The sequence below is a fragment of the Sarcophilus harrisii genome, chromosome 6 (genome assembly GCF_902635505.1).
Source record: "Sarcophilus harrisii chromosome 6, mSarHar1.11, whole genome shotgun sequence".
In the NCBI taxonomy this organism is placed as follows: Eukaryota; Metazoa; Chordata; class Mammalia; order Dasyuromorphia; family Dasyuridae; genus Sarcophilus; species Sarcophilus harrisii.
This window is the reverse complement of record NC_045431.1, coordinates 1103552-1119514: the sequence shown is the minus strand read 5'-3', so window position 1 is coordinate 1119514 and position 15963 is coordinate 1103552. Positions and strand designations below refer to the sequence as shown.

At 38.2% G+C, this 15963-nt stretch overlaps 1 protein-coding gene across 2 annotated transcripts in view; it reads left to right on the top strand.

The window, feature by feature from the left end:
• EVC (EvC ciliary complex subunit 1) overlaps nt 1-15963 on the top strand; it is a 107384-nt gene that overhangs the window by 80986 nt on the left and 10435 nt on the right. For both annotated transcript variants that reach the window (XM_031943804.1, XM_012552338.3), the window contains 3 exons: nt 3823-4029; nt 4822-4966; nt 6999-7110. In XM_031943804.1, coding sequence (XP_031799664.1) covers nt 3823-4029; nt 4822-4966; nt 6999-7110 — 464 coding nt within the window. The remainder of the gene's footprint in view (nt 1-3822; nt 4030-4821; nt 4967-6998; nt 7111-15963) is intronic.

Below are 15963 nucleotides of genomic sequence, written 5' to 3'. Positions count from 1 at the left end.
AAATGAGGACAACAATCACCTCACAGAATTTTTATGAGGATTTAATCAGATAATGTAGCCTGTGCTTCATGTCAAAGTGTTAATAGTTATTGTTGTTAGTAATGTAATCTGAGCCTCAGTTTGTCATTGGTAAAGTGGAAACACACACACACACACACACACACACACACAATTTACTCACTCAATTAAATAGAACGGGAGCCAGAGCACTGGGCTTAGAGTCAAGATGTGAGTTTAAATCCAATTTTTTGAGTCATGGAAAGTCACTTAACTTCTGTTTTTCTCAGTTTCTTCAACTGAAATATGAGGATGATAATAAGGTCCACCTCCTAGATTTGCTATAAGGATCAGATGAGATAGTGTAAGTAAAGGACTTTGTAAATTTTCAAGAACCATGTACATCATATTATTATTGTAATTATTATTATGTGTTTTACCAACTTTAAGGTTTAAGTACTACATAAATGCCAATTCTTATAATAATCACAGAACCAGAATCTAGTGTAATAATTAATTTCTCAAAAGGCCTAAAGAGATGCCTAAGATATGAAGACAAAAGCGAAATAATCATCTCTCTCTACTTGCCTTCAATCAATCAGGCTAGATTGATGTATTTGCATTGTAACCTAGCTATATGTGACTTTGTATGTTGCATAAAGTAGAAGCATAATACATGCTTCATGGATTGATAGCAAAGAGTAGCCTCCTATACCCTTTAGGACAAATATTCATAAACTCTTTATGTTGGGGGGGGGTGAGTGTGTGATGGGCCCCTTTGCTACCTAGGTTCATAACAGAAGGAAACACTAAATTATAGTAAAAATTAGTGAAAACCAAGATGTCATTTTTCTTCCACCCATGTTCATGGATTCATTGAAATGTAGCCACAGATCCCTTGGGGAGCCATGAGCCTCAACTTCAGACCTTTTAGCTTGAAGGATGATGTTCATTCTTGATTTAGCTATGTTTAATAAGAAGCAGGAATTTTCCACATTGCCATAGAAGCAGAAACAAAGTCTGAGGACAAAGGAAATGACAGAGCTTGGGATCTGTGTTTTCCGTGTGTGCTTTGTTTTTTAGAAATCAGATTTTCCTTGTCATATATATCATGTTACACCCCCTTCTGAGCAGGCTGGGAAGAGACAGTACAAAGCCAGAACAGAGAATAAGAAGGACCTAATGATGGGTCCAAATAGGATTTTTCCTTTTGAGACCCTTTCAGAAAAATCTATTGAATGGCAGCCCGGGATAGTTTCAGTGGTTGTACTATTCAGTGATAAGAGAAAATGATGTGCCTTTTGATTTCTGTGGCCGATCCCCGTTCAGTTATGAAGGGCTGACGTGTGTCTTTTATGATGGCAGAAAACTGAGGAATGAAGTTTCCATAAGTGTCTGGTTAGAAAACACCTTCCTGAATTATAAAGAAAGAAGAGTAAATAAAGTCAGTGTTGGGGTGGGTACCATTGGCTGCCTGTGATCTTTGGATCATTAGCTTCCTTCTTCATGATTATTTTCTATGGGGAAACATACTGAAGACTACCCCGTATTCCATCATGTTCCTTCTTTTTGTCTTTCGACTACAAGAGACAGGCTTATACATCCAAATGAAAGCGGTGCACAGTGGGAAGATAGCTTTAATTTGTGTCCGTCCTCACTTCTGCACACTGCACCTTGGTGGCTGTGATCAGAGCATTTAGCAGAACACTGTGGTTCCTGCTTACCAGCCCCTCTTAAAGGGGATCTTTTAGGCCAGAAATTCTTTTTTAGTTTTGAGCCTCTATTTCTTTAAGCCCTAAAATGAATGGTGAAGGTTAACATCTTGTTAAAGTGTTAATAGCCATGGTGGATGTCACAGAACAAAAGCCAGCATCCACCTCAGCTTTTCTGGTGTGAGTGGAGAAATGGGTTGTTTTCGTGATTGGCAGAGTTCATTATTCACAGATGGAGGTAGAAGTTTACACATATCATAGAAACGGATGCTTGATTTCTAGAAATCATTATAATTATAGACACAGTAAAAGATGGAACAGAGAGTAATGACAAGAGTTTTGAACTCTGAATCAGAAAGACTAGGAGCAGCTAGATGGGGCAGTGGCTAGACCACCAGTCCTGAAGCCAGGAGGATCCGAATTCAAGCCTGATCTCAGACACTTAATATTTCCTAGATGTGTGATCCTGGGCAAGTTACTTAACCCCATTTGCCTCAGCCAGAAAGACTTGAGTTTGGATCTACCTACAGATACTTCTCAGCTTTGTGACTCAGTTTTTTCATCTATCAAATGAGGGAATTAAATGTGGGACCCCCTGATTTTTCTAGCTTTAAATCTAAATCTTACCAAAAGACTTAAGAACAGAGAATGTTAAAGTTATAGGAAACCTTAGAATATACAACACAGAGTATAGAACTGGAAAGGTCTTTAGAAAATAGAATATTAGAATTGGAATAGCTTTAAAAGCCCTTCAAATCATGTGAATTTTGAGATCTGGAAATTATCTTCAAACATGGCATGTTGGGCCTAAAATAGAGCACCTTTTGTTGCAACATGCACTGCCTGAATCTTTCAGGTAAAGACTTGGTCCAAGTCCTGCCTGTGACACATAGTGACTGGTCTGATCCAGCAAGTCTCCAAACCTTGGTGTTGTTTTCTGTAAGATGGGCAGATGAGGATGTGGCCTTGCTACCTTCCCAGAGTTATTGTAAGTGTAGCACTTTGAAAAATGGAAAATACAATGGATTATCCATATCATTATTTTTCATGCTATCTTCTGGATTTTTAAAAAAAAATCCAGTAGTTTTTTTTTTCCCTCATGGCCACCATCTCCAGAGGATACAGCAACAGTTCTCAGCACCCTCCTCACTCATTTTGTCTGCTCTTTTCCATTTCCTTATTTCGTTCATTTATCATGCACAGATTGCAAGCTGAGATCTCATGGGTTGAATCTGATTTTGTAAAGCTAGAAGATGGAATTTATGAGGAAAGTTAAACAGGACTCAAAACCTGTTCACGTCTTCACATGTGATGAAAAACCTGTGTTTCTCTATGGCGGCTACTCTAGTATCAATTGTGACTTGTGGTTCCTATTTGTCAATAGAGATCCATGGCCTAGACCTGGAACAGTGTGCCTGCATGTCATTGTCCTTCTCTGACTTCCCTCTGGTCCCAAACCCCAACAGAGTGCTCAGCCTCCTTTGGAGTCTTTGGACTCCTGGGTGTCCAAGTCCTTAGCAAGGTCATCAAAGTCTCCAAAGATCAGGGACACTCCTGTTCCTTCATTGTGCTTGTGAAGCTTCTCACTTAGTCACCTAAGGTGTCAGCCAAAGAGGGGCCTGTCAGCTGTCCTGCCTTCCCTGGGAGTCAGTCTGGTCGATATTATCAGCTACAGCTTTAGACATCCTTTCTGTGAAAGGCTCATCTAAGACTCAGAGGCTCTCAAACCTGAAAGCAAAGCCAGATAGCGGTCATCATCAGATTCAGAGATGGAATGAAGCTCAGAGGCAGGTCTCATCCAAATGTTCTTGGTCTGTCTCTCTGTCTTTCTCTGTCTCATTTCTATATAAGCATATGCCACAATTTGTTTAGCCATTCCCAATTGATGGGGATCCCCTTAATTTCCAAATATTTGCTGCCATAAATATCTTTAAAATATGGGTCCTTTCACCTTTTAATGATCTCTTTGGGATACAAACCTAGTGGTAAGATGCAGTCTTTTTTTTTTTAGTCTTACCTTTAAAAAAATCTTAAAAGAAAAAAAAAAATAACAGGGTTCTCCCAGTACAGTTGGGGGAAAGTTAGCATCTCTCTCTTTTCATTCCCTTTGTAGGAGTCTCGTATCCTGGAAGAAGAGCGGAAAGTAAAGGAGGAAACTCAACAGACACGTTTAGAATTCCATCAGCAGTTCATTGTGGAAGTACAAGAGTGTATCCAGTTTCTGTACCAACACACGCAGCGGGTGATCGGCGGGGCCTTGCTTGAGCACGCTCGGTGCGACATGGCCAAGAGCCAGGCCAAAGACAGAGAGGATTTTAAGGTAAGACGGACTCTTGGACTCCTTGAATTAACAACAAAAATTGGAGAGAGAAAAACAGGAGATGTAGGTGGAAAATCACGATTTCTGAAAGTAATAGAATATTATTGTGCAGTAAGAAAGAGGACTTTGAAGAATTTGAGAAACATGATGTATTATATAATGAAATAAGCAGAATCAAGAAACCAGTGTATTCCATACTAGAATGGTATAAATGGAAAAGAAGTTTGAACTCTGTGTAATTAAAAACAAAACAAAACAAAACAATGAAAGTACCAGAACAGATAATAAAACATGCCTTTCCCTCACACTAGAAAGATATGGATATATTGATATATACCTACATTATGGGATGCATTCACTCTTTCAAATAAATAAAATTAAACATCCCTCATGAACATTTCTATAACCACAGTAGAAAACTAGAATTATATGTGAAAATGCAAACTTCTATTTTCTACAGCAATTTTTTTTCTTAAGCATTTAAGAAATTCACCATGTTGTTTCCAGAAACTATCTAGCTTGTCTAGATTTCTCTGTTAACTTCTATCTGTTCTTTTGTGGGCATTGTTTTAAGCATTGTAGTGGTGCTTAAGCCCTCCCCATATCCAGTAAATTGCTATTGCCAATTTTTGTCCTAATACCCCCCATCTCATCATATCTGTAACCTCCACATTCTCATCTCCAGCACCTTAATTTTAGCGTGAGGAGCACGCTGAACAGCGGCACAGAGGTGGCAAGACTAACCATGACCCCCACCTAAACCTGCACTTTTCCTTTTTGTTTTTGGCACAGGGCACGCTGATCGAAGCAGCTGTAGAAAGTGTCTACGTGACTAGCAACAATGTAAACAGGCTCGTGTCCAGTTACTACCAAGAGATTGGGAAAATCATGCAGGCTCATGAAGAGAGAAAATTGCAGCAGCTCAAGATGCTACAGGGTAAGTGTCGGTGATGGTCTGAGTCTTCTTTTGGAGAATCGACGCCATTGTTGGTTTTGCTTTGGGGAATAAATAGGTTTTAGTTGGACTTGACTTCTATTGAGAAATATATTGGAAAACAGCAAACTATCTACATGTTAATGACTTCCCAAATTAAATGGGCTAGCGATGGATTCAGGGGAATAGACACTTGTAAAGTAGCTACTTTGGGCTAAGACACTGTGCTGAGGACTTTTTACAAATATAATCTCATTTGATCTTCACAACAATCCTGCAAGGGAAAGTGCTATCATTTTCCCCATTTTACAGTTGAGGACTCCAGAACTCTACTTACTGCTTCCAGCTAATTAATTGGGTTGGCCAGACAGCATGTGGAATAGTGACTGGTCTAGAGTCAGAAGAACTAAATTCAAATTCAGCTTCAGACAATTAACTATCTACATGTCTTTAGACAAGTCACTTATTTGTCTCAGTTTCTTTATCTTTAAAGTGGGGATAATAATTGCCCCATCTTCTAAATATGAGGATCAAATGAGATAATAAGTGTAAAGTACTCAGCACAGTGCCTGGTATATAGTAAGCACTATATAAATACTAACTATTTGTTGTTATCATTATTGTTATTAATTAAAGAAAGGAGGAATATCCTTTCTCAATATCTTATATCCTCAAGAGATGAGAATCAGTATTTAATACTGTTGTTATTACACACACACGTTAGAAATTAGAATTAGAAATACTGGGCTGAGGGTCAAGACATGAATTTTCACACACACACACACACACACACACACACACACACACACCCCTTTTTTTTTTTTTAAACTGTGTATGTGATCTTGGACATAGTACTTCCTTCCCCTCTCCAGGTGTCTCATCAGTAAAATGGGGTGAGGGAGAGAGAAATGAAATGATTTCTAAGACCACCTCCATATCTCAGATTGCTCATTCTCTGTTCTAACATCTCTCAGTTCAGACCTTTTTGTAGAAGTTCAGAAGGCATCTAGTCCAACTGAGCCCCAAAGAGGAATTCCCTCTATGAGAGCTCCATCAGATTGTCCTCCAGGACCTAAGTGAAAACCCTAATGATGGGAAAATCCCTCCTCCTTTAAGAGGACCGTTCCACTAAGCCAAAATCTGTCCTTTTCACCCAATAGATCCAAGTTCTCATCTATAGTATAAAGTCCATCCCAGCTCTTACATTTTGTGTTCTATGTACTTATAGTCCCTTCCACCTCTGACATTTAGCATTAAAGACATTTCCCGTATGAACCCCTCAGCTTTGGGTCTCACAACAATTTGTCTAGAGAGGAGCAGTATGAGATGGGCTATAGCCATTGTCCCTTACTTATCTCAGCAAAGAATCATAGATTCTTAAGTAAAAAATGTCTAGAGAGCCTGTGATTTCGTCTGTATGGGGAGGTCCAGAGAATGATAACTCCCTACACACACACACACACACACACACACACACACAATCCTCAGCTGCCAATCTCAGTGTAGCCTGTGGCAATGAGAATTTAAAGAACTTATCTAGCGTCATAGAACCAATACAGCAGAGTATCCACTGGAACTTGTCAAGACCATTATAGCATACGACTTGTTGGTAAAATGTAATGAGTGATTATAAACATTTAAATACTGAGATTATAGATTCAGAGCTGAAAAGGGTCCTTAAAGGTAAATTAGTGTTGCTGTCTCATAAACTACAAGTACTAGTGTTGTTATTAAATGACTTGACCAAAATCACACAGCTCCTTAGAATAAAGCCAACATTAGCCCAGGTCTACAGACGTCTGTCTCAGATCCTTTTTCATATATTACACTTGCTCCAATTAAATTAGAATTGTGAAAATCTGAAGATCTCAAACAAAATTTATCTTTGAAAGATTTTTTTCCTAGTCAAATTAATAACATCTTAAGAGAAATGTGTGACTACTTTGTTATGAAAAAATATATATTTAACTTGTCACAAAGTTTGGAAAAGAGTAATTTTGAACTGATGGCTTAATGGGAGTACTATTCTTTTTAGCTGAAAGGATGGACAATTATAAGCTTCAGAAGAAAATGGAATTGAGTGACCCATTACCAAGTAGAAACATGTCAAGCCCCGCCTCTGATGTCCCCAGCACTGTCCATCAAAGGTAAGGTTTTTGCAGCTTCTCACCATTAGCCGTGTCTTGTTTTTCTTGATAAATGCTTACCACAGGCTCAAATGTGCAAGTACCATTCACAGTCGAGGATCAGCTGTGGCCCCTATCTGTCAACAAAAGCAACAAAATATAGCACTGTTGGCTAGAGCAGGTACAGAGAGCTGGTTCCATTTTACATAAGGAAATTTCTGATATTCTTCTAAATATCTCGTAATTGATCCAATAAAGCAGTTTTCTCTTAAGCACACCCTCCATCTTTCCAATCTGGTTTCACTTTACTCTATTTCACTCACTATAGCCCAATTAAAGTTGACTCTCAGCTGTCCCTTCCACTTCACAACCCATTTCTCCCCTCTGTGCTTTTGCACAGACTGTATTCTATGCATAGGTATCTTGTTTTTCATCTCAACGTTTCAGATTGCTCATCTCCCTTCAAGGTTTACCATCAATATCCCTTCTTTGGGAAGCTAGGACTCTAATAGAGTGAATGAAACATTTTCACAAGCACTGATATCAGAGGCGTACTTCCTTCTTTACTGCAGGGCTTCCTCTCCAAGGAAGCCACTGAACACCCTTACAAGTCCCATGCCTGTACCATTTCTTGTCCTTCTCGTTGCAAAGTGTGAACTTGCTCCTGATCCCATTGCTGCCATGTACTCAGCATGAAACCTTGGAGTAGTCTTTTCTATTTTTCAGTTATTTGTTCCTTTTTTATATCTGAAATCATTAGTATCCAAGGCCCTTTCTAGTTCTGGTTTTCCATATTTTCTAAATTAAAGTTATTTTGAACCTCCTGTGTCCTAAAGTTCTTCCTGACTCTACAATTCTACATTTGGCCTGCTTTGACTTTCTATGTAATCCTTAAAACACTATATGCATTTTAATTATCAGTTGCCTATGTTGTTGAAAATGCACCTTATATTCTAAAGTTCTTGCCAGTTATTCAATTCTATATTTTCTGTCTAGCAGTATAATCCTGGTAGTCTGTGTTCTAAGATCCAATCCATCTTTGATTTCCTATGATTCTATGATTGACAGAGACTAGAAATGTAATAGATAGTGATAGCATGAAGAATGTAGCCATTGAGCCAAGGGGGCAAGACCCCATCCAGTTTTCCCTTTCCAGGAAGCAGAAATGAGTGCTTGATGACTCACCATTGAGGGATATTGAGTTGCTATATAGGTCTGATTACAATAATCAAATAGTTTGCTATCTTCCAGCACTTTGTGTCATATGGAAGTAATGGAGAAACTCACAGGACCTGGCAAATCAATGATTATTCCAGTTTAAAAGAAATGGACACTAAAGCAAAATCATACATTGTGTAATTATGATGATCAACTATCATCATATGAAGAGGTAACATCACATCTATATTCTATCATTAAATATAAATAGATGGCCGAGGGTGCAGAACATCAAATTTATGTACTATGGCCATAATTTTGTCTAACTTAGTATTTTTAAGTTTTTTTAAATTTTAAAATATGACTAACAATTAAGCAAAACATACCAAGCAATGACTGTCTCGTTATGTATATGATATTTTGTCTAACATTCCCCAACCTTTCTAGTGTGAGAGAAGAGACTATGTTTCATTATCTCTTGCCTAGGACTTTGACTGTTTTCTCTATTACTTCTAGTTCCCCCTTCCTTTTGATGATTTTTTGTATTTACATGATTGAAGTAGTCATTGTTTATATTGTGGTCTTCATTCTGTTTATCTTGCTTGGAATCAGTGGACATTAATCTTTCACTCTAAATTTTTCCTAATTTTCATTTTTACCGCAAAATTATATTTCAGTCATTTTCCCCAATGAGTGGGGACCCACTTTGTTTCCAGTTTTTACTATCACACAGAATGTTGATGGACATATTTTGGTATATATTAGACCTTTGATACTGTCTTTTACTTTGTTGGTGTGTAGCCCAGTAATAGGTACTTGGGAAATCATCATTGGTATTATTATTGTTGTTATTTATGTAGTCAAATTGTCTATTTTATATTTTATCAACTCTTCTGTTCCTTATTTGGGTAATGATTCTCCCTCTAATCATAGTTGTAAAAGGTACTTTATCTCATTCTCTTCCAAGGTTTTTATGGAATGATTTCTAATGTCCTTTTGAAAATCAGGTCGGCCATTAATTTTAAGATTATTATGGTAGGTAGTGGAAGATGTTGCTATAAACCTAATTCTTTTCCTGAATAATATTTCCAATTACATTTTAAAATTCTTTTTTAAAATTTTTGAATTCCAAATTTCCCCCTTCCTTTCTTTTTTTTCTACCTCTGAGACTCTGAGCAATGTGATATAGGTTATCCATGTACAGTCAAGCAAATAATATTTCAATTTTAGTCATATTGTAAAAGAAAACACAGTGGAAAAAAACAATAAAAAATAAATAAAGTGAAAAATAGCATCTTTCAGTCTGTGTTCAGATTCTATCAGTTCTTTCTCTGGAGATGAATAGCATTTTTCATCATGAGTCCTTTGGTATTGTCTTGGATCATTGCATTAATTGATGTTACTATGTATAATGATCTGCTTCTGCTCACTTCACTTTGTATCAGTTCATGTAAGTCTTTCCAGGTTTTTCTGAAATCTATCTACTCATCATTTCTTATATCATGATACTATTCCATGATTCAGGTTCTTAATCCATTACCCAAGTGATGGGCATCCCCTCAATTTCTAATTCTTTACTATAATAATAACAAAAAAACTATAATTATTTTTGCACAAATAGGTCCTTTCTCTCTTTTCTTTTTGTCTCCTTGGGATACAGATCTAGTAGTAGTATTGCTGGATCAAAGGCTATACAAAGTTTTATAATTCTTTGGATATAGTTTCAAATTGCTCTCCAGAATGGTTGGATCATTTCCCAACTCTACCTCTAAATCTAATTTCTATCTGTGATGACTGTGTTAGCACCCAGAATACTTTAAAATCAGCAGGAGTCAGGATCAGCAAAAGTCCTTGATCTTTATTTTTTGTGGACGTGAACGGAATGGTGATACAAAGTGAGAGCAGCCGCAACATGAATCCCACCAGCAGTGACTCTGGCTCTCTCATCCCCCCCTCAATGCTCCACCCAATCTCCTATACAACAGATAAAACTTGCACAGAGAGTGGGCAGGGCCATTCTTTCTCCAAGCATATATTAATAAAGTATTGTCCAATTGATAATTAGCCTTAAGTGCTCGGGCCACTGCTCAGTGTCAGCCCATGACATCTATCAAATTGTTTCCAATCTTGATATATTTTTTAAATAAAAAAAGGAATCTGAATATTTTAGTTTTAGATTTACCACATATTGAACTGTTTTCAATTGCTTCTATTTTTTTGCATCTAGGTTTTTCCATTGATTTTTTTTTTATCAATATCAAATACTGTGATGAATACTGCTTTCATATTCAGGAGTTGAACGGGGGATCCTGCTCATTTAACTCTATCAATATGTAAACTGTAGGTATTAGAAAACAGGGAGGTAGAAGGACCTTCCTTTAAGACTTTGGATGGCCCATTTACAAACATCAGAGGAAATGCACAAGTCAGGAGTGCAGACCCACAGATTGCCTTGAGCCTGGAATAGTGAGCTGCCCCATCCAAACTGTGAATATGTTAGAGATGGGAAATAGCCCATATCACTACTAGAACTCAAGATCTGGTAATTCAATCTTTCCTTCATTCATGCTTTTGCTCATCATTTTTTTTTTTTGATATTCTGACTGCTTTTACAAATGAAGTTTGTTTGCTGAGTTTCTTTGCTACAAAGGAAGGCTCACTAAGGGGTTGGGATCGAGGGAGAATGAAAAGGTAGGTATATCTACAAATTACTGTATCATAAAGACATAAAGAAATAATAAAATGTTTCTTTAAAAGTTCAGTTACAAAAGAAATAAATGTAATATTTTATGCAAGGATTCAAAAAGCCAAATGCACAACCTAGTAGCTGTAATAGGTTTTATGGTATTGAAACACAATAGGAGTCAGTGGTATTATATGTTAGCCGAAAACCCAAATCAATCAATGACATGAAGAGGTATGGGGCTGGAGGAGTGATAGCCTCACTTTTCTGACTTGGTCAGCCCCTAACCTGAGAATTGTGTTTAGTTCCAGGGGCTTCATTTTAGGAAGGACAGATAAGCAGTAAAACCTCAGAGTAGGGAGTCTAGAGTGGTGAAAGGCCTTATACAGAATGGTGTTTAGTTCCAGGGGCTTCATTTAAGGAAGTTCAGATAAGCAGTATTCAGATTTTAGATTTAGGAGGACAGGTTGTTTACATTCAAGTATTTGAAAGCCTGTCCAGAAGAAAAACTAAGAATTCTGCTTGATTCCTACACCCATGAGCAATGGATGAAAATTTCAGCAAAACTAACAAATGTAAAGCTGTATCTGACTCTTCTTGCCTCCATTTGAGATTTCTTGGCAAAGATGGCCACATGAAGATGGCTTTTCCTGATTCCAGGCCCAGCCTTCTGTGCACTATGGCTCCCCTTTCTTGCCCTTTTCTAACAGTCAGTGTTATGCAAAAGTGGAATAGTTTATCTTGGAGAAACATGCATCCCACCTCATTAGGGTTCTTTGGATTGCAGAAATTCAATGACTATTTATTGGAAATCCTAGAGGTGGAAATCTTGCTCAGAGAAGGTGATACCAGCAACCACTAAGACTGGCAGGTATCCTAACTGCAGTGGAAGGGCAACCTAAGGGAGAAATAGAAGCAACTAACATGGAGCAAAAGGGACAAGGCCCCTTGACCACACTCTTCCCTCAGATTCTCCTGGAAACAGCCTGGGGTTCTGAAACCAAAACTAAGAATAATGTCAACTCTCAGGAGACTTCAGGTGCTTCCAATACATCCTTGGTTGCCATGATACAGGAAAGCATCTCTTGCTAGACAGACTTTCAAATCCGATCTCAGACACTATGTGACCATGGGTAAGTCACTTAATTTTGCTTGCCTCAGTTTCCTTATTTGCAAAATAATCTGGAGAAGCAAATGAAAAAGCACTCCAGTATCTTTGCCAAGAAAACCCCAAATGGGGGTCACAGAGAGTTGGACATGACTGAATCCAAACAACTAATCCCCTTGGGAAAGTGCCTTCTCATCCTTACCACCAATACCACCCACTACCAACTGAATTTTACTGATAGGCAGGTAGGCCCAAGAATATCTCCCAACCCTCCATCCCTATATAACCACATATCTGAACATCACTCCTGCTTCCTCCTGGCTCTCAGGCTTTACTGTGGAAACTGTGGGAATTCAAATATCCCTTCAGGTACTTCAGCCCTTGCCCTCTAAAGAACACTTCCCTCCCCCCCAAAAAAAGTTATTTTTTATCAAATCATTAAATTACTTAACACCAGAAAGGTAGTGGTTTCTTTTCTGAAAAGAAACCTTGCCATCTGCCTCCCTGTTTCACCCTAAGTGCTGCTGGGCCTTTTTCTTCCAACTTGCTGTGGAAAACTTTCATGTACACCATCTTGCCCTGTCAGCAATCTGACTTCTTCAGTGCTTCACTCCCCACGTCCCCAGGGCTTTACCCATAGTAAGGGCTGCATTCATTCTTTCCTGGCACTGATAATCCCTTCCCACTGAGATGGCTCAGGTATTGTAGTGCTACTGACCTACTTTTATTAAACCATCATCCTTGAAGTTGTGTTTTGCTTTGTCTCCAGCTTTCAGGAAGCATTTCTGCTCCTCCAGGCCCACTCTCTTGATTGCTGTCCCTTGTGATCATTGATACAAATGTTTAGCTTCCTGGTTGTGATCTAAAATGTAAGCTATGACCACAGACTACTATAAAGGCAAAAAGTGAATGCATTTAGAATTCCCTGAGTGCCCAGACTGAATTTTATAGCTTTGTTTACTTGTTTTTAAGTTATTCCAACTCTTTTTTACTCTACTTGGGGATTTCCTGGCAGAGATAATGCCATTTCATTTCTTTCTCCAGATGATTTTACAGATGAGTAAACTGAGGCAAATAGGATTAAATGACTTGTGTAGGGTCACACAGCTAGTAAGTATCTGAGATTAGATTTAAACTTAGAAAGGCACTGACTGCAGAACCATTGTGCCACCTTAACTTTCTAGAGGAGAGAGTGAGACCGATGATTTTGCCAGTGTGACTCCTTAAATCCAACTTACTGGCATGGCATGGCATCATGTCCCTGTCAGGCCCCTCTTTGAGATCCAAGGGCAAACAACAGTCTGTGAGCAGCAAGAGCTACCTCTCTGAGGACCCCACTGACCAGTTCCAGTTTCGCAATGCTCCTTCCCTCCTGTCTTCTTTCCTTGCTTGCTTCCCTCCTATTTTCCTTCTCTCTTTTTCCTCCTTTCTTCATTCCTATCCTCCATCCCTGTCACTTTCCTTCCTTCTCTCCTTCCTTTCTTTCATCTTTCCCTCCTTCTCTCCTTCCTTGAGCATGTAGCTTCACTATTGAAGTATCAAAATACAGCATTGGAAAAAATCAGGCTTTGATTTGGGATTCAAATGGAGCTGCTTGCCCATGACTCAAGCCCAAATCACTCTGGCTCTCATTGATTGACCAAAAATAGGACTTGCCCAACCCTCACTTGGTTTGTTGGTTTGTATTTTGATGGTCCAGAGTGAGTGTAAATAGCAATTGTTTCTGTTTTGTCCAGTAACCCTCAGGATCTTCCTGTCCCAGATTGATTCTTTTTGATCGGGTAAAAAAAAAAAAAAAAAAAAAAAAAAAAAAAAGGCATTTTTTTTGTCTTAGTTCCTAACTAGCCTTAATCACCAATTGGGTTTTGCTTCATTCAAACTGTAAACTGGGAAGGACCTTAGCTTAAAAAAGCCATGGTCTTCCATGGCATCCAGGGCAATCTCCAATCATCCTGATACTCCTTTCCTTCTAAGCCCCTTCCCCAAGATGGCAAACAATCTGAAAGAAGTCATACATGTGCAATCATTTTAAGCATATTTCCATTTTAGTCATGTTGTAAAAGAAAAATCAAAACAAAAGAATAAAACTATGAGTAAGAGAAAACAAAAACAAAAAAGTGAAAATAGTATATGCTTCAAATGACCAGCTAGATGATTTCAGAAAACCTGGAGAGACTTACATTAACTGATGCTGAGTGAAATGAGCAGGACCAGGAGATCATTATACACTTCAACAACAATATTATATGAAGATCAATTCTGATGGACGTGGCCATCTTCAGCAATGAGATGAACCAAATCAGTTCCAATGGAGCAGTAATGAACTGAACCAGCTACGCCCAGAGAAAGAACTCTGGGAGATGACTATGAACCATTACACAGAATTCCCAATCCCTCTATTTTTGTCCACCTGCATTTGCGATTTCCTTCACAGGCTAATAGTACACTATTTCAGAGTCTGATTCTTTTTGTACAGCAAAAATAACTGTTAGGACATGTATACTTATATTGTATTTAATTTATAATTTAACATATTTAACATGTATTGGTCAACCTACCATCTGGGGGAAAGGCTGGGCAAAAGGAGGGGAAAAGTTGGAACAAAAGGTTTTGCAGTTGTCAATGCTGTAAAATTACCCATGCATATAACTTATAAATAAAAAGCTATAATAAAAAAGAAAAGAAAATAGTATATGCTTCAATCCATATTCAGTCTCTATAGTCCTCCCCCCCCCCCCAAGCTGGTTGTAGTTGGCAGTTTCCCTTCCAAGTCTATAGGAATTATCTTGGATCACTGTATTGCTGAGAAAAGCTAAGTCTGTCATAGTTGATCGTTACATAAACTTGCTATTATGCTGTACAATGTCTTGTTTGATGCAAAGAAATTCAAGTCTAATGGTGTATTTTCAGGCAATGAAGCGCCTGGTTGAAGAAGATTTGGAAGGGGAACTTCCAGAAGTCCCTCAAACTGCATCACATAGGTGTCAGTTTCTTCTGTATGTCATATAACTAATTCCTCTCCTCTCAAAAAAAATGTCTAAATAAATATGTGATAAAGAGCTGTCAGGAAATTTATTTTATAAAAACATTATGAAAGTATTTGAAATATCATCTTATATACCAATAGAATGATAAGGTAAGGTAATGATAATAGTATAGCAGGGGTCCTCAAACTACGCCTGAAGGTCAGATGCAGCAGCTGAGGACGGTTATCCCCCTCACCCAGGGCTATGAAGTTTCTTTATTTAAAGGCCCACAAAACAAAGTTTTTGTTTTTACTATAGTCCGGCCCTTCAACAGTCTGAGGGACAGTGAACTGGCCCCCTATTTAAAAAGTTTGAGGACCCCTGGTACAGACTTTTTGAAAGTATTTTATACTCATTATTGTTTTTCTTCTCAGAACAGAGGTAAATCATTTATGAAATTAGTACTTTTTGTCAGAAATGAAAAGTGATTTGCCTAAGGATAAACAGCTAATGACTAATAGAGTCAAGATTCAAATTCAAATCCATTAAATCATTAAATTACTTAATACCAGAAAGACAGTGGTTAAATCCAAGTCTGGGGTTCAGCTGGAAGAACTGAATCACAGTTGCCTCTTCACTTCAAAGAGACCACCAGATAAAATGGGAGCTCTGCCAGTCACCATTACAAATCCATTTCTGAGTATAATACCTACCTATTTTTTTGTGAAGCAATGACTTGCCAAGTGTTCCATACCTAATAAGTATCAGGTTTCTGACACTGAACTCAGGTTGTCCCAGCTCCAACCTGGGCCACTGTTCTACCCACTATGCTCACCTTGCCGACCCAATATCTTCCTGTTCCTTAGGATTCCTGGTATAGTGCCAGAATTTTTCCAATAGTTTCCTAGAAAATGTGTCTCGTGCCTAATAAGAGAGGGAGCTTGCTCTGCTTGAGCTGA